A 20,892-nucleotide genomic window follows, 5' to 3' on the forward strand; every position below is an offset into this window, starting at 1 on the left:
CGGCTGCGCCATGCCTCCCAGTGCTACCTATTTAACATGCAAGACTCGTTAACATGAGGTACACGAACTTGCTATGTAGCGCTACAGATTTGCTCACTAACTCACTGACAGAAATCGACAGGAAGTGCAGAGCGGAAATGTGTCGTATGTCTTTACCGATATTGGCAAAGACGTATCACGCACACTTAGTCAATGTCACTCTAGAGAGATATATAATATATACAGTAGTTCTGTAGTTATATAGTAATACAGTATATATACTACATTAGAAAATTTTAACCGTAGGCCTAATATAATAGCAGAAGGCAAGCATCAGCGTTCCTACGCTGGAGAAGAAAAGCTAGCTGCAATAGATCGAGTAAATAGCAGAGAAACCCAGGCCAAAGTTTCAGAAGATATTGGGATTGCCAAATCTACTCTCCGAGGATGGCTAAAAACTAATCTCAACTGAATGGCTTTGTACAAAATATCAATTCTGCCGTGGGGCTTAAGCGAAAACGTGTGCGCTCTGCAGCAAAACCCACAACAGACAAAGCCATGCGCACGTGGTTTGCTCAGGAAAGGCTGAAAGGAATGCGGAATTCTTCAAGCCCAAGCGACAACATTTGGAAATTTAACGGGGGATGAATCATTCCAAGCCAGCAAGGGGTTTATAAGTTGTTTTTAAAAGCGTCATGGCACAGCGCAGGTATCGATTTCTGGAGAAAAGCCGATCAGCCGATGAATCGGCTGTGAAGGTGTTTCCCGCCGAGTTAACATCTATTTTACAAAATGAAGACTACCACAAAGAACAACTTTGTAATTGTGATGCAACAGCTTTATCTGCAAAACTGCTACCTGATAAGACTTTAGCCTTTAATTACGAGACACAGGAAACAGCTGGATTTAAGAAGACAAAAGATCGTGAGACTTTTCTTTTCTGTAGTAATAAGACGGGCAGTCATAAGCTTACCCCTCTCCTCATTGGCCGCTTTCATAACCCTCGCTGCTTTAATCACCTCAATAGAGCCAAACGGCCAGTAATACACGCTAACAGCAAAAATGACGAGACACATTTTCGACGACTGGCTCCACAACAGCTTTGTTCCAGCTGTTTGTAAGCATCTGCAGTCAAAGAAACTCGAAGCCAAAGCACTTTTGCTACTTGACAATTGTCCAGGCCATCCTCCAGCTGAATCACTGGTATCAAGAGATGGCAAAATTCGAGTGCTATACCCACCATTCAACAAAACATCAAAAATTCAACCTTTAGACCAGGGCATTATTCAGAATTTTAAAAACAATTATCGCCGGGAGCTGATTTCGGTGATTGTGTCGTGCACATTTTCAGGCATTTCTGAATTGCTGAAACAGTTAAACATGAAGGAAATTATGTATTTAGTTAAAAAAACTTGAGACAGAGTAAAACAAAAGTCCATTGAAAACTGATGGATGAAGGCTCTCGGTGATGCCTCGGCTCAGACCCAGAAAACTCCAGCAGTGGCGCTGATTCAGAGGCAGACTATGAAGGATTTTCGGAAGAAGACATCCTACAAACACGCATGCAGATAAAAGAGGATAAAGGTAAACTTCTCTTTCAAATGATAAAAATTTTTAGTTTGGATACACTGCCAGAAATCATTATCGAGTGGCTGGAGATGGATGAAGATTGCCCGAATTCAGGATTTCTATCCAAGGAAGAAATATTTACGGGCTGCGAGGCTACGTCAGACCGCGAAAGTGATGGTGAGAATTCTAATAACGCAGGCCTAAATGACAATGACGACGATGACGAGGATGTTGTTGAAAAGGTCAAAATGTCGCCCCCAGAAGCCCTTAGTACTGTAGAAACTGTTGTAAGATTTATGGAGGAGCAAAAAGTGGAAAATATTGAAATCATTCATCTGCGGCGAATGACAGACTTCATAAGAAAGAAAAAAAATGCGAGCATGAAAGAGCAGAAAATAATGGCGTTTTTTTCTAAGTGAATCATAGACACATTTTTCAGCATGGCCCTCTTAACCTGTGGTTGTGACTCCCGACATCTGTGTGTAAATGGGTCTGTACTGTACTAAAGAAAGCTCAGATCTCTGGGCCACGATGGGGTGACAGGGCTGCCTGGCTTAGTCAGCTCTGTGCTGCCCTAGCCATGGGAATTCCCACTGGGAAACCCCTTCCCCCTAGGGTTTGCTAGCTGGGGAGCAGCCTGGCGGGGCATCTCTTACCCTGTCGCGCCGCCGAGGCTGATGCCTTGATCCCGCTTTGCTGCCCAGCCCAGGGCAGGGATTTAGAGGAGAGGCCCTTCGTGGAGCTCGAACTCACGACTCCGCGAACCACAGCGGCCGCCCGCAGCTCCAAGAGCCACGCCGGGTGCAATGCGCCGAGCAGCCACTAGAGGGCCTCGCTCTGCGGCTTCAGGCTTCTTCTATCGAGAAGGCGGGGCTACATGGGGATCGACGGTGAAGAACAGCCAATGATCGAGCTAGGCTGGATGAAAGAGGCGGGTTCTGAGTGGGCGGGACTGTGGGGGATTGGCAGCCAGTGGGGACTCAATGGCAATTCTGAGTGCGGGACGGCGAGGGGCGGGACTAGAGCCCGGCGGTTGATGGACGGCCTCAGAAAACCAGTGGCCGCGCTGGCTTGGGCGGAGGAGGCGGGCCTTACTTGTGACAGACTAAGGCTTCGAGCCAATGGCCCGCCGGCGGCGGTTGGTCGGCAGCCAATGGGAGCGGAGCGCGGCGCTGGGGGGCCGGGCCCTGTCAGGGGAGGCGGCGGTTGGGCTGAGCCGGCGGCCGAGGCGGTGAGTGACCCGGGCCTGCATCGGTCCCTCCCCCATAGCGACCCCCCTGGAGCCCCTCCCCCCACGGGGAGTCCCCTGCCCGTGACCCCCCCGCGGGGCCCCCGGAGCCCCCCCAGCGAGCCCCTCCCCCCATGGGGATCCCCTGGCACGTGACTCTCTGGAGCCCCCTCCCCCCACGGGGACCCCCCTGGCACGTGACCCCCTCCCCGCGGGGCCCCGAGCCCCCCCATAGGGAGCCCCTGGCCCGTGACCTCCCTCCTGGTCTGTGACCCCCGCCCCTCCCCGGAGTTTCCTGCCCTGCCCGGGGGGGGCGTTGCTACTTCCTGACCCCCAGCTAAATCCCTCCCCATGGGGTCCCCCATTCCTGCTCTCTCCCTGTGCCCCCCCCGCCATGGGGGTCCCCTCCCTGTTACCCCCCATCCCACCCCAGAGTCCCTGTTCCCTACCCAGCACTGCTCCGCCCACCGTGGTACTGGGGCTTGGGGCAGCCAGGGGGGTGTTTTTTGGGGGCCTTGGGGACCACCTGCCCCCACATTTGCCATTGTTGGGGTTCCCCAAGAACTCGGTCGGACTCAGGTGCCTTTATTCGCTCTGCTGCAAAGCTCTGCTGAGTGGAGGGGGCGGGTAGCGGGTGCTCCAAAGTTACACCTGATACGACATCGTTACTAACTCTGATCACACCTGCGTTCAGAGCGCTACATGGCATCGCACGCTCCGGGATGAGCATGGTTACTTTTGGGGCGCCGGTCCCCGGACAGCCTGCTCTGTCCAGGTATAACGTTCCCGGTTCATCTCTTCCATGGGCCCTCGCAGCAGGGTGCTCCTGTGTATCTCAGCTAGCACAGACATCCCGACTCCAGCATACCGCTTGTTCAGCCCCTGTTTATACCGTGGCTTTCCATTCACCTTCCCTGTCATGCCTACTATGAGCCAGGCCTCCAGCCACGTGGGTCAGGATGGAGCTGTGTGGGTGTCTGACAGGTGGGGGACGGTGCTGCTGGGGGATCCCCCGTGTGGGCTGGTGGGAGCCAGGAGGCAGCCCCGGAGCAGCAACTCTGCCCTTTCCATGGTGGCATTTGCTTCCCTCTACACCCAGTGGTTTGGCGGCAGCAGCCCTGTTGGCCTCCTCTGCACAAGCACCTCCTGTACCTGGCCTTGAGAGTGGGTGCAGCCATCACGGCTCGACTGGCTTGGATGCAGCTGTGAGAAGCTGCAAACAGCTTCCTCCCTGTGTTGTCCTCCTGGGAGCAAAGGCGGCGTGGGGTTGGGAGCCCTGGCCCTTGCTGTACTGGGAGGGTGGATTCTGGTATGGAAAAAGTTGAGAACCTCTGGCTTAGTCCTGTCAGCGCTGCTGCTCCCCCAGGTGGACAGCGGCCCCAGCAAGCACCCAACCACTCCCTCTGCCCTACAGCAGTGGTTCTCGAACTTTTTTTTCAGGGACCACTTGCAAATTGCTGAGGGTCTCGGTGGAGCACTTAATGATCTTCCCAAATGTTGTTTGTCCCGTTAGCTAACTTTGTAAAGTGCTTTGGATAAAAGTGCTATATTAAAAAAAACTTCATTATTAACGTTTTTTTGTTCTACAAATAAAAGCACACAACTCATATTTTAATATCAGTAGTCTTACCTTTCTAGTGCGATGGATGTGCCCTTTCTCCCCTGCCACGGCAGCCCCCGAGCTGGGGCTGGGAACGAGAGGGGGTCTCTCCCTCTCCCCCACAACAGCAGCCCCCGAGCTAGGTCAGGGAAGGAGAGAGGTCTCTCCCTCACCCTTCATTTTGTTGTGGGCGGCCGCCCAGGCACACACCTTAGAGGGAACCACCTGAATGGAGCTTGCGGACCACAGTTTGATAACCTCTGCTGTAGAGCATTGTGTCAGTGCAATTGCACCAGGCTGTGTCGCAGGGTGGTTAAGCACTGGAATAAATTGCCTAGGGAGGTTGTGGAATCTCCATCATTGGGGATTTTTAAGAGCAGGTTGGACAAACACCTGTCAGGGATGGTTGAGATAATACTTAGTCCTGCCTTGTGTGCAGGGGCCTGGCCTAGATGACCTCTCGAGGTCCCTTCCAGTCCTGTGATTCTATACTGCCCTTAACGGGAGCTGCAATACCATTGGTGCCACTTCCCAGGCAGGACCAGTGGTGGGAGCTGTAGTACAGTCAGTCAGACAACACAGTTAGAAAAACACCTGAGCCCTGTCTGTGCTACGGCACCGTCAGGGAATTCTGCTCCCCAGTGCACGTGCACCTTGGTTCTAATATACGCCGTCTCTGCACCTGCTCATAGGCTTGGCCTGTGCATCCTCTAGTAAACAGAATTGTAGATTTTATGGCCAGAAAGGATCATTCTGTTCATCCAGTGTGACTTCCTCCCGAGCCCCGGCTGGAGCATCATTCCCCCAGGAATCTAAGTATCAAGCCCACCATTTCGGTGTGAGCTACAGCAGATCTTTTGAGAAGATACCCACGCTTGATTAAAAGACCCCAAGTGATGGAGTCTCTCCCCTGTCTCTGGGCCCATTGTCCCAGTAATTAGTTAATTTCCTTGTTAAAAAATTGTGCCTTATTTCTAGCCTGAAAACATCCAGCTTCAGCCATTGGATCTCATGCTGCCTTTGTCAACTGGATTAAAGAGCTGCCTATTCTCAGAGATCTTCTCCCCTTGGAGGTGCCGACTGCTGGGATCAAGTCACCACTTAATCTTGGATTAAATAGATTGAGCTTCCTTCGGGCTTGTCTGCACCTGGTAATTTACTGAAATACTGATTCTGGAGTAGTGACGTTGGTGTAAATCCCCATGTGGACACGCGTATTCTGGAATAAGAGTGGATTAAGCCATATTGGAATAAGGTGTTGTATTTTGGAATAAAAGTGTTGATGCGGAGACTTATATTCAAATAACGGCACCGGAATAGCTATTTCGGTGAGTGACCCTGCGTAGAGAAGCCCCTAATCTCTTGCTATGAGGCAGGTTCCCCAGATCTGGAAACAGTCCAGCCGCTCTCTTCTGAACCCTCTCCAATTTGTGAGCATCCCTTTGGTCTCACTAAAGCCAAAGACGTGACCTAGAGACTCTGCACCTTGCTATTCCCCTGCTTACACCTCCAAGGATCACGGTCACCTTGTTAGCGGAGTAGGCTGGACACACCCAGTGACAGGACAATCTGGGGTTCCGGTGTGTTGTCTGAACAGGCCGAGTCTCTGCGGAAACGCTCTGGATCTGAGGGATGGAATTCCCCAGCATGGGGTACTCTGCCGTGGGTGGCTGGAGCAAGTCCTGAACTAACAGGAGGGAGACAGGCACACGTGTTCAACAGGCCCTGCTAGGTCTGAAATCTGATCAGTTCCCACGGAATAGTGTAACTTGCAGTGTGGTGCTGAATGGCTGCTGCCTCTCAGTCCCGACCCTGTTCCCTGACACAGTCGCGGCTATCCCCGGCCCCCAGCTCTGCCAATGCCCCTCAGGCCCAACCTGCAGCCACCTGTGCCCCAAGCCCTGGGCTCCCTCCACACCCAGCTCTCCCGTGCCCTTCTATCCTGACCCACATTCCCCCCTACTGTCCCAGCCCTGGGCTCCCTATGTTCCCAATGCCCCTCAATCCTGACCCCCACTCTGCTCATGCTTCTCATTCCCACCCCACAGCCCCCTGCCATCCTAGTCCCCGGCTCCCCCTGGGAGGGATAGCTCAGTGGTTTGAGCATTGGCCTGCTAAACCCAGGGTTGTGAGTTCAATCCTTGAGGGGGCCATTTAGGGAACTGGGGTAAAAATCTGTCTGGGGATTGGCCCTGCTTTGAGCAGGGGGTTGGACTAGATACCTCCTGAGGTCCCTTCCAACCTTGATCTTCTATGATTCTGAGTGTCAATCCCAATTCCTGTGAGCTCCCTCTCCTGCTGCAGGGTTGCCTGGGAACGCAGGGCCAGAGCGCTGAGGGCTCACCATGGCCAAGCTGCAGGGGCTTCAGGCTGACTACATCTTCCGCGGCACGGAGCACGTTGTGAGGATGACCGTGAATGGGAGCGTCCTGGAGGTGGAAGTGGAGGACCGGCTCACCACCGATCAGTGGAGAGGAGAGTTTGACGCCGCCTGTGAGTGTCCTGCCAACCCCATTACGTGGGTCACCTCCCCTGTGAGGGCTGTATCAGCTGTGGGAAAGAGCAACGGGGTTCTATCCCCAGCTGTGGGAAGGGAGTGGTGGCTAGTGGTTAGAGTAGGGGGGCTGGGAATGCAGTGCTCCTGGGTTCTATCCCCAGCTCTGACAGAGAGTGGGGTCTAGTGGATAGAGCAGGGGAGTATCGAGGACTCTTGGGTTTCCTTCCAGTTCCCAGAAGAAGTGCAGTCCAGTGATACGCTCAGAGGGCTGGGAGTCCCAGACTCCTGCGGGGAGCTGAGCCTTATCCTGCCTGACAAGGGTCTCTCCCTCTTTCGTTTGCTCCCAGTCATTGAAGATTTAACTCACAAGACAGGGAACTTCAAGCAGTTTGGGATCTTCTGCAGCATGCTGGAGTCTGCCCTGAGCCAGGTGAGGCCTGCAGAGCTCACAGCTAACAGTGCAGCCAGGCAAATACACCTGGCAATGGCAGAAGGGGATCTGGGCTGCCATGGGTCTCACTGGACAGCTCGCTAGGAGCCCAAGGGTCCCCCCTGTTCTGTGGAAAAATGTAACCGCCAGCTGCCTCGCAGTTCCCTACATGTGGTGCTCCATCCTGCTGAACTGCTGTCACTCACTTTAGTGCAGAGTGGCATGCTGGGAGCTGTAGTCTTTAGGGGCAGCCCCATGGCCAGCCACACACTATCACCTCCTCCCTCACTGTGGAGTGCGGCGCAAAGGGCTGGGCTGGTGCGTCCCTCTGAGTCAGCGCGTCTCCCCGCAGAGCAGCGAGTCGGTCACCTTGGACCTCCTCACCTACACTGACCTGGAGGCACTGAGGAGCCGGAAGATTGGGGTGGGCCCAAGGCACGCGCCCTCCGCCTCCAAGTCCTCACTGCTGAGTTCCAAGCGCTACCTCATCCTCATCTACTCCGTCGAGTTTGACAGGTAAGGGCAGCTCGGCGCAGGGGGTGGACTAGGAAGACGACAGCAGCTCGGGGGGCGTGGTGGATAATCAGCTGAAGGCATCTCTCGGTGCAACACCATGGCCAAAAGGGGTAACGCAATCCTGGGCTGCATGAACAGGGGATCTTACGTAGTAGCAGAGAGGTTATTTTCCCTCTGGATTTAGCTCTGATGCGACCGCTGCTGGGATCCTGTGTCCCTCTCTGGTGTCCACAACTCGAGAAGGAGGTTGGTAGATCGAGAGAGGTCAGAGAAGAGACACAAGAATGAGTGAAGGCTTAGAAACCCTGCGTTATCATGAGAGAATCCAGGAGCTGCATCTGTTTAGCCTAACAAAGAGAAGGTTAATGGTGACTTGAACCCAGTCTTATAAGTACCTACCCGGGGAACAGGTGTTTGCTCAGGACGCTTCACGATAGCAGACAGAGGTCTTCCACGATCCAGTGGCTGGAAGCTGAAGCTAGACAAATTCAGGCTGGAAATAAGGCTCGAACCGTGAACAGTAATTAGCCATTGGAACAACTTGGCAAGGGTCATGGTGGATTCTTCATCCTTGACAATGTTCAATCGCGATTGGATGTTTGTCAGAGAGATCTGCTGTCGCTCAAAGCAGAATTAATTCAGGGCAGGTCTCTGGCTCGGTTATCCAGGGGGTCAGACTAGACGGTCACAATGGTCCCTTCTGCTATTAATCTAATTAATTCCAGCTATTAATCTAACTGGAGAGGAGGGGTGATATAGGGGGATGTGTAGACATATGACTGTAGCAACCTCAGGGCATGTGCTGATTCCAGCTGCCCCTGCCTCTTGCTTCTCCACAGGATCCACTACCCCCTCCCGCTGCCCTACGTGGGCAAGCCAGACCCGGTAGCGCTGCAGAAGGTCATCAGGGAGCTGAAGGAGGAGCTGGCCGTGCTGAAGGCCAAACCAGGCAGGGATTTCCGGGACGCGGAGATCCGCCGGCTGCGGGACGAGTGAGTGAGGGGAGGGGCTGGGTGACGGGCGCCTCGGCGTTGAGCTGATTCCTCCCCCCACGCTGTCTCAAGCACCTGCCCCTGTGGACTACATGGAGTGCAGTCAGCTGTCGCAGCCGATCCACTACTTAAAATAATAATAGTAAAAAAAAAGTATATGGAGATATACCTGTCTCATAGAGCTGGAAGGGACCTTGAAAGGTCAGGGAGTCCAGCCCCCCTGCCTTCACAGCAGGACCAGGGACTGATTTTTGCCCCAGATCCCTAAATGGCCCCTCAAGGATTGAAGTCACAATCCTGGGTTTAGCAGGCCAATGCTCAAACCACTGAGCTATTGCTCCCCCACAGATAAGAATACCCGCTCAATGCTTCAGACTGACCCCAAGGGAGGAGAGAGGTCTGGGTATTACTACAGAGGGCCTGGGAGCCAGGACTCCTGAGTTCTGTTCTGGGCTGTGCCACTGACTCACTGGGTGACCTGGAGTAAACCACGTCTCTCTGTGACTCAGTTTCCCCTCTGTAAAACGGGGCTTATCATCTCATCCCAGCGAGTCTAAGTGTGAATTAATGTTTGTCCAGTGCTCTGAGGTCTGCTGCCATAAGGGGATTCACTATATACAGTAAGCGTCGTGTCACAGCGCCTCCTACTGGCAGTGCTGATCCCTCGCAGCCTTCTCTGCCTCTGCGCTGTGAGCCACTGTGCCCCCTAAGCCCTGCGTGTGCGTCTCTCTGCCTCCCCAGGCTGGCCCGGGTGCTGGAGGAGAAGCAGGAGGTGGAGTCAGCCCTGCTTGGGCTGCAGGAGGAGCTGAAGCTGTGCAGCAAGAGCAGCGCCGGGAAGGAGGTGAAGATCCTGAAGAAGATTGTGCAGAGCCTGGAGGAGGAGCTGCTGAAGGAGCGAAGCAAGCACCAGCGAGCGGCCAGCAAGCGCCTGCAGGAGAACCGGCAGCTGGCTGACGAGGTGGGGTAGTGAACCCCCCGGGCTGGGCCCTGGCACCAGTGTAACCCCCCTCCCTCCCCGTCAGGTGATGGTGTAACAGCCTTCCCCAGGTAGGGCCCACACCCAGCCTGGCGCTGGTGTAACAGCCTCCTCACACGCCTCCTGGTGTGACAGTCCCTTTTCTCTTCCTCCGGCCCATCCCCCAGTGCTGGTGTGACATCACCCCCCATAGACCAGCAGTCAGGACTCCAGATTCCTCAGCTGTGGCGCTAGAGCTTCCTGAAGGCCAAGATCTGAAGGAGAGACGAACCTTAGTGGAAGCAGCATGGGAGGGGAGTGGGGTCTAGTGGTCAGAGCAGGGAGGCTGGGAATTAGGACTCCTGAGTCCAAGCTCCAGCTCCGGGAGGGAAATTGAGTTAGAGCAGGGGGGCTGGGAGCTAGGGCTCCTGGGTTCTAAACCTGACTCTGCCACTGACTCATCGTGTGATCTTAGGCAAGGTGCTACCACGCTCGGTGCCTCGGTTATTTTTTTTTACAGTGCAAATATTTGCAATAAAAAAATAATATCGAGTGAGCACTTTGTATTCTGTGTTGTAACTGAAATCTCTATATTTGAAAGTGTAGAAAACAGCCACGGATATTTAAATAAGTGGTACCCTATTATTGTTTCCCAGTGGGATTAAAACTGCGATTAATTTTTGTAATCGTTTGACAGCCCTAGTAATAATTATTACCCTGAGATCTTACACAGCACCATACACCCAAAGATCCCAAAGCCCTTGGCTGCCCACCACTGAAATGCAGCCACCTCTGGGGTGGAACATGGCAGCTGTTTAACACAACACCATGGCACCCCAGTTCAGGTCAGGAAGTGACGGGGAATGTTGCTGGCAGTTATGTAGCCCTGCCCAGATTCCATTGTCTGGCTGGGCTGCAAGACTGTCTGCTGGGTCGATTTCCTGGGCCCGTTCCAGAGCATGTCCAGCAGCTGAAGCAATGAGATTTCTCCCCCTTCCTTGCAGCTGGCGGAGGTGAAAGCATCGGAGAGGAGCCTCCGTGTCCGAGTGAAGAGTCTGACCAATGAGCTGGCCTTATACAAGAAAGGGTGAGTGACACCAGCTGATCTAGGCTGGATCAGTACTCTAGGCGCGGTTGAAGCAGATGCTTTTTGTTCACCTGTCTAAGGATCCCAGCCCCTCTGTTGACACTCGAGCCCAGGTTTTGCCAATTGGTCTTTAAATATTGGTCCCCTGGTATTAGCAGATCATTGATACTACAGAGGAAGGATCAACCCCCCCATAATGCATCTGGCTAATTGGGTGATGCTGGAAGATTCCTTCCCGCACTCTGCAGAGATTGTAATACGTCCTGACCCGTGAGATCTCCTGGTAGGGGACAGGGTAAGGAGGATGGTGGACATCAGTCCTTACCCCGGCCGTCTTGAAGGGTCACTGGGGCTTCTGCAGGGCAGAGCCAGCCCTGGTGGCTGCATCTTTTTGATGGCACCTAGGGACACAGAATGTCGGTCACGCTTGTGAGCTGGGGGATGGTGCCCTGGAAAGCATCAAGGGGCCATGGTGGGAGCTCCCAGGGTGATGCTGGGGCTAAGCGGGGAGCGTGACCCTTGGCGGTATAAGCGGGGGGATATTGAGGAGGAGTGGGTTGGCAGTGCTATGTCTGTATCCCGCATTAGCGAGCCCATCACTGGAGCACGGGTCCCGTTCTGGTGTCCGCACGTCCAAAAGGATACTGCAAAATTAGGATTCAGAAAGAGCCATGAGAACAAGCCGAGGGCTGGGAAACCTGCCTGTAACCATGAGACGGAAGGTGCTGGATCTGTTTAGTTTATCCCCGAGACGGGTCAGAGGTGACGCGACCCCGGTTTGTCAGCACCTCCCTGGGCAGGTGTGACAAGCCGCTGGGGTTCCCAGAGCTGAGAGTTACTGTGTTATCCCTCTCGGCCTCAGCAAGTGGGAGTTTTGCTGCTGCTAAACTGTGTTCGCCCCCTGGCACGTCTGCCCTGCCAGCAAACTCACCCGGGCTCTGCCAGTGAACCCCTATTCCCAGGTTCCTCAGAGCCGTCTCTCTGCAGCGCCCCCTTTCCTCCTTACTGGTTTGCTCACAAAACCTTACACAGCCGCTAGTTACCTTACTGGGGTTAGCAAACCCGCTGTTTCAATCCAAGCTCTGAGCTGGGTTATGGCAAAAGTAAAACAGGTGTATTAAGAAAGGGACACAGTGATACCAAGTATAAGGCAAAGACACAAATGGTTCCAAACAAACAGAAGTAAAAATACGCTTCTAAGGCGTCCGTCTAACTTAAGCAACTAGAGTCCTTTGTTCATGAAGTTTTCTCACCCGTCTTCCTTCAGCCTGGCTGCCCAGGTTCTCTCCCGCTCTTGCGAGAGCCCAGGAACCCTCGGGAACATGCTCTTTGCAGAGTAAGCCCAGACACGGTGTCTCTGCTGGGGCAGAGATGCCAGGCTGGCTTCTCCCTGCTCGTGAGCTTTGTTTACCTTACGTGTATATGAACGTGTGTTGCCTCTGCCGGGCCACCAGGCTGGTCAGACGAGCAAACGCACGTTCCTTTGACTAGGGCAGATGGGGCTTACGCGTTGCTCGCCAAACACATGTTCGGAACGTTGTGCTAATGCACCTTGAAAACCCTTCGTGCCCCCACCACACGCTGGTTTTTGGGACCAGCGTGTTACCAGTTTGGGCGCGATACCTCCCATGGCACCAGTTAGATACGGATCATCTGGTCTGGGCAGTGAGTTTGTCGGGGCTGGCGAGAGCTGCTGGCACAGAGCAGTGAACCTGTGGCACGGGGACGTTCGGAGAGCGGAGGCTCTTCAGTCCAGCAGACAAAGGCAGAACAAGCTCAGTGGCTGGCGCTGAAGCTGGACAGATTCAGGCTTGAAATAAGGCGCCAGGGTATTGACCATGGGAACGACTGAGCCAGTTTTGGGGACAGGGGGTCTCCAGGGCTTGGAGTCTTTCACTGACATTGGACATCTCTGCTGTAGCTCGACGCTCAGCTCTGGGCTGGGTGCAGGGACACCTGGGGGGATTCTGTGGCCAGTGTGATGCAGGAGGCCAGATTGGCTGCCCCGAACGGGCCCGTCTGTCCTTCACGTCTAGGGCTCTGACTGCTCCCTCCTGTTTTTCCAGCCGCTTGACCCCCACTGGCCCATCCCCTCAGAACCGAGCGGCATCCTCCCGCGGCTTCAGTCACGCTGCCCCGGGCCGGAGCAGCGCTGCGGCCATGGCCCGACAGGAGCGGCGCTCAACCTCCGGGGAGCGCTCCAACTCCCGGGAGCGTGGCGGGGCCTGGCCGGGGAACCGGCCACGCTCCACGTCCAGAGAAGGGCGCGGCGGGAGCCAGACCCGCCTCCCTCGCCAGTCACCGTCACCCACAGGTGAGGGGGTAGGAGAGGAGCCATTGGGCGGGTCCCCTGCCCAGCTCACAGGGCCTGGGGACCTTAGGTTGAGCACTGTGGGCGTGGCCTGTCTCCGACAGTGACGTCTCCAGGCGAGATGAGAACCTTGGTCACATGCAGTGATGTGGGGGAGGTAGCAATCCCCCCCCCCCCCCGCTCCAGTCCCTGCAGCTGGATCCTGAACAGTTTGTCAGGGCGGGGAAGGGTCTACCCAGCCCTTCTCCTCCAGGTGGCTGGTTCAGAGCCAGTTCTCGCTGCGATGACCAACGTGCTGGGCCTTGGTCCCCAGTGTGAGATGAGATTTGGGGGCCTGGGGCCTCAGTCCAGCTCCTAGCCAGCCGGGGTGGGGTCCACCTCAGGCAGCCCCCGGTCAGCAGCCTCGGCCGAGAGCTGAATAGACCAGGGGGACCAAACTCCCGTCTTGTCCCATCAAGGTGGGGAGGGGATGGTGTTGAGGAGGGATGGGAGGGGCTCGCCCCGCCATTGCCCGTGCTGTGCCCATTCTGGGAATGGAGACCATCCGTCCCCAGGGCTCTTGTTTCCTCATCCTGCACTGCGGGGTGATCAGATCCCAGGTGTGGCAGCAGCACCCCTGGCACCCCTACCCGCCCCCCATCTTGGATCCCAGGTGTGGCAGCAGCAACCCCCGCCCTTGACCCCGCTGCCGGTCTCCCCTTTCCCAGGCACCCGGCCGCCGCGCTTCGACCCCACGGCCTTTGTGAAGGCCAAAGAGCGGAAGCAGAAGGAGGCTGAACTGAAAAAGTAAGTCGCTCCCCCCAGCCCCCGAAGATCAGGGTGTCCCTGGGGGATGTACGGGGCCACGTGTTTCCACCTCTCGCTGCCGCGTTCAGTGGCCCCTGTGCTGCCTGGGAAGCGGACTCTTGCCAGCGCTCTGATAGGCACTGCCCCCCCGAATCTGAGGCCTTCCGCCATCCTTGGGGAGGGCAGGGTGTCGGAGCCACAAGGGTTAATCAGGAGGCATTGACACGGCTCCAGTGGCAGGAACGCCAGGTGGCATCTGAAACTCACCGAGATCTTGGAGCCCCAGGGCCCGTTTAAGGATTCCGGCTTGTTTAGCAAGGGCGGGGGCGTCAGCCTCGGGGTCCTAGTCCTCTGCTTCCCTCTGGTCCCCCTGTGGTGTCCCTTCCCTTCCTGCCACGAGCTGCGTGCCTGCTGCCGCGCTGCACCCAAGAGGTGGCTGCATTTCAGGGGCAGGCAGCCCATTTTGGCAAGGAAGCTTCAGGTCGCGAGATGCCTGCTTCTGTGCATAACCCTCTTCCCTTGGGCGCAGCCAGCGACGGGTCCGGCGGGGCGCGGGTGATGCACCGCCAGGCAGCTGGGGCTGCTCCAACTCCCGGGGCCTGGCAGCCTTCAGTGGAGACAGCCTGGGCAGGAGTCGCGGACGCAGCTCGTCGGGTACGTCCGGGGACCGGGACTGTCTCCAGGGTGGGGTACTGTGCTGGGCTTGCCACATCCCCCACCTCCTGGGCCATCCCTTCTCCGGGGCCCAGCTGATCAAGGCTGGAGCAGGTGTTGGGAGAGTCCGTGCCTAGACGGGGCCTGCCCCAGTGAGGTCGTTGGAGGAGTGCGGTGCTTTGTGTGTGGGAGGCTTTGGGGGGCAGGGACGCTGGCTTTGGGGGGCAGGGACGCTGGCTTTGGGGACCCCCCCAAGGACTGAGCTCCCCTTTACTGTCTCTCACTCCCACAGTGGAGAGCTTCCGCAGCCGGCGCTCTTCAGCAAGCTCGGGCAGCGAGGCGGATGATTACTCCGAGCCAGTACCCCTAAGGTAACGAAATCACAATCTGCTACTGGGACGGGAGAGCAGGGGAGTTGGGAGCCAGGATTCCTGGGTTCTCTCCCTGCCTCTGGGAGGGGAGTGGTATCTAGTGGTTAGAGCGGGGGGCTGGGAGCCAGGACGCCTGCGTTCTCTCCCTGCCTCTGGGAGGGGAGTGGTATCTAGTGGTTAGAGCGGGGGCTGGGAGCCAGGACGCCTGCGTTCTCTCCCTGCCTCTGGGAGGGGAGTGGTATCTAGTGGTTAGAGCAGGGGGGTTGGGAGCCAGGATTCCTGGGTTCTCTCCCAGGCTCTGGGAGGGGAGTGGGATCTAGTGGTTAGAGCCGGGGGGGCTGGATTCTCTCCCTTGCTTCGGCAAGTCATTTTGACCCAACTTTTGAGACATGATCTCTGATTTGGGGCTTGATTATTGGAGGGTTGAGCAACCCCAGCTCCCATTGCCTCCAGCTGGAGCGCCGGCCACTCAGCACTTGTGCACGCCACGCTCAGGGCGCCGAGGGTGGGCACCTGCAGTTGGAGGCCTCTCTCGGAAGCTGGGCCTGTCCTCTGTGCGCCAGGCCTTCCTGGGGGGTGGGAGCTGGTGGCTGCGGGGACTCCTGAGATGCCAGAGACTAGAGATTGACGCCTGGGGGCCCGGGAGCTGGCTTACCCCGGAGCTGCCACGGTGTCTGAGCGGCACAGCTCCCAGGACGAGTGCCTGGCCTCTCCAGCACAGTGCACCCCTGCTAGCCACGGGAGCAGGGCTCCGAGCCTGCAGGGCGCTACCTGGCGGAGCTCTGCCCCCTCACACTGCCTTGTTCCCTCTCTCCGGCAGGGGCAGGCGGCGGGCGCCCAGAGGCAGGAAGCCCTTGAGTTCCTCCTCCTGGAACGGCCCCAGCGGGGTAAGTGGTTCCTTGTCAGGGCGCCTCTCAACTAGCCTGGGTGGGAGGTTAGCTGGGGCCTGGGGGGGGGACACGGGCCCCGTTGTGCTGCCCTGAGTGCTGCAGCCGGGGATCAGGGAGGGGCCGTGCTGCAGCCAGGGTGGGGGTCCCCTCCGGGCAGCAGGCATCTTGCTCCAGATCCCTGTGTGCGTCAGGCGAAGGTGGCTGCCCCCGGGGCTGGCGTGGCCTGTTCTCTGTGGGGGCAAAGCCCATGCTGGAGCCCCTGGGTCTCTCCCTGCTGAGAGCCACTGGCTGAGGACACGATTCCTCACTGCTCCATGGTGTGCTCCAGCCAGAGGGGGGCCACGTGGAGGCAAAGGGTTCCCGTCCCTTCCTGCAGGGGGCCAGCTCCGTGCTCCAAGTCGCCGCTGGCTGGGGCCGTGGGGGGCGCCAGGGTCTCCCACCCCACCCAGCTGCCTCAAGGCAGCGCCTCTGCCTTCAGTGCTAAATGACCTGGAGTATGTCCGAGAGCACGGGGCAAATCAGGGAAATGGGGACCGAGGGGAAGGGGAGGGGCTGTGATGGGAGTGGGGTCTAGTGGTTAGAGCAGGGGTTGGGTGCCTGGACTCCTGGGTTCCCTCCCTAGCTCTGGGAGGGGAGTGGGGTCTAGTGGTTAGAGCAGGGGGGCTGGGAGCCAGGACACCTGAGTTCTATCTCCAGCTCTGGGAGGGAGTGGGGTCTAATTGTTAGAACAGGGGGCCAGGACTCCTGGGTTCTATCCCTAGCTCTGGGAGGGGAGTGGGGTCTAGTGGTTAGAGCAGGGGGGCTGGGAGCCAGGACAGCTAGAGACTGTTCCCACCTCTGCCGCTGACTTGGTGCGATCCGGAGCCCAGGTGTCCCGTTTTCCCTGCACCCTGGGGATAAATGTGTCAGCAGGGAACAGGACTCTGTCCCAGTCAGCTTGGTTTCGTCTCCGATGGCCCTGGTAATTGCTGGCTGAAGTGTGGCGCTGGCTGGGACGGGGACAGGCCGGGGAGGGACCCAGCTGGGCAGCCCAGAGGAGACGACCCTGCAGCTTTCTCCTCTCCCTGCAGGCTCCTCGAGGGGATGCCGGGCGCAGGAAACGCCTGGCCAGCACCCCCACCGCGACCAAGCGAGCGGACAAAGGTGAGCTGGTTAGGAAGAGGGCTGTGCTGCAGTGTGGGCCCAGCAGGGGGCGCTCTCCCCTTGCATCCAGTGCTGACCCCAGTGCCCTTCGTGGCACTAGCAGTTGCTGCTGTCATCTGGATGCCTCATTTCACTCCGTTTGTCCCCATCATGGTTACTGAAGCCTCCTGCCCTTTTCCCATGAGCCGGGCTCCTAACCCCCGTGTGCTGCCAAATTCCATTTGCCCTGGAGCTTCGCTGGACAAGCTACTTCCACTCCCACCCCTGATATAAACAGCTGCCACACTCCGCCCCAGAGGTGGCTGCATTTCAGCCCCCTGCAAATCCTCCTGGAGCAGCCCAAGGTTCTCTGCAAATTATGGTTTCTTCGATCCCTGCACATGTGCCCTGTCTCCTCCCTCAGAAGTTCCCTCTCCATACTCGGCTCCCCTCCGCCCGGCCTTGAGCCCTCTGATCCTGCTCACAGGGCTGGAGAGCGGTTCCCTGTTGAGCAGTTCCCCACTCCTGTGGCTGTGGCGCTCGTGGGACCGGGGACTAGAGTGCGGGGCTGGGCTGGCGATCGCAGGGCCCAGCCAACGAATGCTCGTCTCCTCCGACAGAGAACCTGTACGATGAGCCGTCGGCCGACCTGTCCGAGATCGACGCCCGGCTGCAGGCGCTGCAGGAATACATGAACAACCTGGACACCAGGACATAGCCAGTGGAGTCGGAGCGGGAGGGCGGGCACGTGGCCCAGGCTCGGAGCCCTCCCGGCTGCTCCCATGGGGCCGAGCCAGGACCTCTCTCTCCCACAGGGACCCTTTGCCCTGCTGTCTCTGGGCTCTACTCCAGGCTGGACAAGAGAAGATTAGCAAGGTGGATCTTCGGGAGAGGGGGCTCAGGATCTTAGTCTCCCCCCGCAGCTTGTTCCCATCAGAAATCCCCACCCCCACGGGCTGGACAGAAGGCAGGTGGCTTTGTAGTTGTACCCAAGTAGCCCAGGAGCAAAGGATCATGGGACATTTCCTCCTGGGAGCGACTCCCTTCACATTGGTGGCAGCTAGGGGGCGCCTGCCCCACTCTGGCTTGTGGATTTCTGACCCCGCGGGGAATGGGGGGAGGCCACTGTGGGGTGGAGACCTCTGAGCTCAACAGGCTGATGGGACCATCTTCTGCCCCCCCCCGCCCCCCCCCCCAGTTTAGCTCCGTTTTAGCAGCCTGCTGCTGCTGCCTTAGCAGGAGCCGTGGGATTGAAGGAGACAGGAGGTGTTTTACCCCCTGGGCCGGCCTTGGCCTCTCGATGCCGACAGCGCCGAGCTGGGACGGGAGGATCCTCCGGGCCCCCTCGACCCGCCCTTGGGCTGCTGAAACCCCTGGGTGGATCCCAGCCCTTCACAGCTGCAGCCTTGGAGCCTGACCATCCCCCACGGGCAGCTTCCCGGCTGTTCCAGCCTCAGCAGAGCCCCCGAGAGGCTGGAATCCTGCGATCGGTGGGGGGGCGGGGAAGGCGGCAGCCTCTTAACACGGAGGCCAAGCCAGCTTGAGACAGGGGCAGCACTTACCTGCTTCTGGGCTACCCCAGAAGCTGGGGCCCGGTCTGATCTTGCCAAGCCCTCGCCCTGCACCAGCTGCTCCCAGCTAACCACGTCCCACCGGGGCAGCCGAGAGGGCAGGACGCCTTGCACCGGTTTGCCTGCCTGGGCGGGCAGGCTGCCCTGCGCTCCGTCCCCTGGTCAGAGCACCCGGGAGAGACACAGCAGGGAAAGGCACCAGCTCCGGCTCTTCGAGCTGGTCGTCCCTGGAGGCAGTGAAACGAGCCAGCTGTTCGGTCTCTGGCCGTTCCAGTGGCTTGAACTGCTTTTAATGCTGGTGCGTGAAATCTCCCGCGTCTCAGCGGCTGGGGGAGCGTCCCCTGTGCTCCCCCTCATCCGCTTTCATGGCAGCACACGGGGCTTCGGGAGACCTTTGGCCATTGGTCCCTCAGCTGCTCTAAGCCCCCTGCCTGTTGGTGGGCCTGGAGGAGCCTCAGACCGGCTCAGCACCGGGCATTCAGCTGTTAGAGCTGAAAGGCCCATGGCCAGAGTCTGCCTCAGCAGCCCTGTCTGCTATGGGATCTGGTCCCTTCACTCCAAGGTCAAGCCATGCTGGTTCCTCTCAGTGCCCCGGTGGGCGGCAGGTGTTTGTGCTGTGATCCTGTGTGCGCCCCATCCCCCCCCCCACGTGCTGTTGCTCTGCTGTGTTGTGTGATGATCCCTGTTGTAAATAAACCTTTCTAACTTCCTGCCGGCTGCCGATCCCCTCCCGTGCCTCTGCTCCACCCTGCGCCAGCGATGATGGGGATGGAACTTGGCTCGTGCCACCAAAGCCCCGTCCCTTGAGCCAAAGGAGAATCGCCATCAGCTGGGAACAGTAGAGGGGATGTGACACACAGCAGGCTAGTTCGTGTTCCGCTGACGCGTCTGCAGAGAATGTGAGGGCTAGTGAAAGTTAAAGGCCTGGAGCCCAAAGCACAGTGAGCCTTCAGCCTGTCCTGTGGGGGTGTGAGTCAGCCCCCAGGGCTGTGGTTTTGTAACAGGGATGCAGGCTTTGAACAACCATTCTCTCGCGTGGCTCCATGTTACTGAGAAACCTGCCGCCTAGCGAGACACCAGAGAAGCTCGATCTATTTAGTTTAGCCAGGGGAAGGGTTGGAGGTGACTTGGTTTCCCAGTTTGTCTGCACTCCATGGGGAGGAGATTTCTGAGAGTAGACGGCTCCACAACCCGGCGGACAAAGGCAAAATGGGATCCAATGATGGGAGCTGACAAAAGACAAATTCAGAGGGGAAATTTTTAATAATGAGGGTGATTAACCATTGGAGCAATTCCTCCGAGGGGAGGGGGATTCTCTCCATCATGACTGAACATGTCTCAAGTTCTGCCCTAGCTCGACCACCAGCTATGGGCTGGCTGCTGGAATGGCTGAGTTGAGGTTCTCCAGCCTGGGGTCTGCAGGAGCTCAGACTGGGTGATCACCGGGTTTCTTTCTGGCTGGGGTCTGTGTCCTCCTATATTTCAGATACCGCAAAGCAGCAGCGGCTAGAGATGGCCAGGCTGAGCTGGGCTGGGACTGAGAAGGCAGCGGGGTGTGGATAACGAGCATGGGGGGCTGCAGCCTCGCTGGTGAATGCAGGGTAGCCTTGTCCTTCCCTGGGTGCATTAACACCACAGTCCCGGCTGTACACACGCAGCCTGACCCATCCCAGAGACCTCTCCTGGGTGCCAGCGGAGTGGGGGTGATCTGCTCCTGAGGCACTTGCAGTGGCTGGCTTTAGTACTCTGCTCTCTGGGCTCTTCCCTCAGGGTGGGCTTCACCCTCTGCCCAGGGCATCCCTGGGACGGCCACTTCTCTAGCATCTGCATGGCTTCCCTCCTGTATTAGCTGCCGCCAGTGGGCAGCAGCTGCTAACAGCCTGACTTTGTTGCTGGAGAGCAGGAAGAGACGTGGTTAGAATCAGGAGAGAACAGTCCCACGGACCATGCTTTCAGCGCTGGGCAGGAAATAGGTCTGTGCTGGGGAAACGTGCGAGGTTTCCCTGTCCCAAATCAGGAAGAGAAGTTGACGTTTTGGAAAATGTTGCCAAACAAAAATCGGGGGGGAAAATTCTGTTCAGGTTAAGCAACATGTTGATCATTTAATTACTTTGAAGATGATTTGTACTTACCCAGGCTACAGGACTCTACGTTTGCAAAATGCTTCCCAGACACCGGTTAATCCCCACGACCGCTGTGTTGGGGTGGCGCTTTACAGACGGAGAGGCAAGGATGGCCCTGGTTTAGATTTTTTCTGATAAATTAACTTAAATGCAGAGTCAATTTGAACCAAAAAAAGGAACTTTTCGCCAGGAGAACGCTGCTGTGGGATGC

At 57.4% G+C, this 20,892-nt stretch overlaps 1 protein-coding gene across 4 annotated transcripts; it reads left to right on the forward strand.

The window, feature by feature from the left end:
- Positions 1-2,692: 2,692 nt before the first annotated feature.
- On the forward strand, positions 2,693-19,455 carry CCDC61 (coiled-coil domain containing 61). Of its 4 annotated transcripts, XM_044989120.1 has the most exons (15): positions 2,703-2,779; positions 5,355-5,704; positions 6,681-6,869; positions 7,221-7,303; positions 7,656-7,819; positions 8,659-8,811; positions 9,553-9,769; positions 10,771-10,853; positions 12,920-13,167; positions 13,872-13,950; positions 14,480-14,604; positions 14,897-14,975; positions 15,796-15,862; positions 16,936-17,008; positions 17,608-19,455. In XM_044989120.1, the coding sequence occupies exons 3-15, from the start codon at positions 6,722-6,724 to the stop codon at positions 17,703-17,705; spliced, it is 1,617 nt and encodes a 538-aa protein (XP_044845055.1). In that variant the 5' UTR covers positions 2,703-2,779; positions 5,355-5,704; positions 6,681-6,721; the 3' UTR covers positions 17,706-19,455. The 4 variants fall into 4 exon arrangements, with proteins under 4 accessions (XP_044845056.1, XP_044845055.1, XP_044845054.1 ...); XM_044989121.1 differs by lacking the exon at positions 5,355-5,704 and having other exon boundaries at positions 2,693-2,779; XM_044989119.1 differs by lacking the exon at positions 2,703-2,779 and having other exon boundaries at positions 4,446-5,527.
- The last annotated feature ends 1,437 nt before the right edge of the window (positions 19,456-20,892 follow it).

The sequence above is a fragment of the Mauremys mutica genome, chromosome 15 (assembly GCF_020497125.1).
Source record: "Mauremys mutica isolate MM-2020 ecotype Southern chromosome 15, ASM2049712v1, whole genome shotgun sequence".
Classification (NCBI taxonomy): Eukaryota; Metazoa; Chordata; order Testudines; family Geoemydidae; genus Mauremys; species Mauremys mutica.

Excerpts from the sequence above, each read along its gene's own strand:
- CCDC61 (XM_044989121.1), top strand. The coding sequence starts at position 6,722 with ATGGCCAAGCTGCAGGGGCTTCAGGCTGACTACATCTTCCGCGGCACG. Across the intron at positions 8,812-9,552 it reads ATCCGCCGGCTGCGGGACGA|GCTGGCCCGGGTGCTGGAGG; the intron begins GTGAGTGAGGGG and ends CTGCCTCCCCAG. Across the intron at positions 14,976-15,795 it reads TCCGAGCCAGTACCCCTAAG|GGGCAGGCGGCGGGCGCCCA; the intron begins GTAACGAAATCA and ends TCTCTCCGGCAG.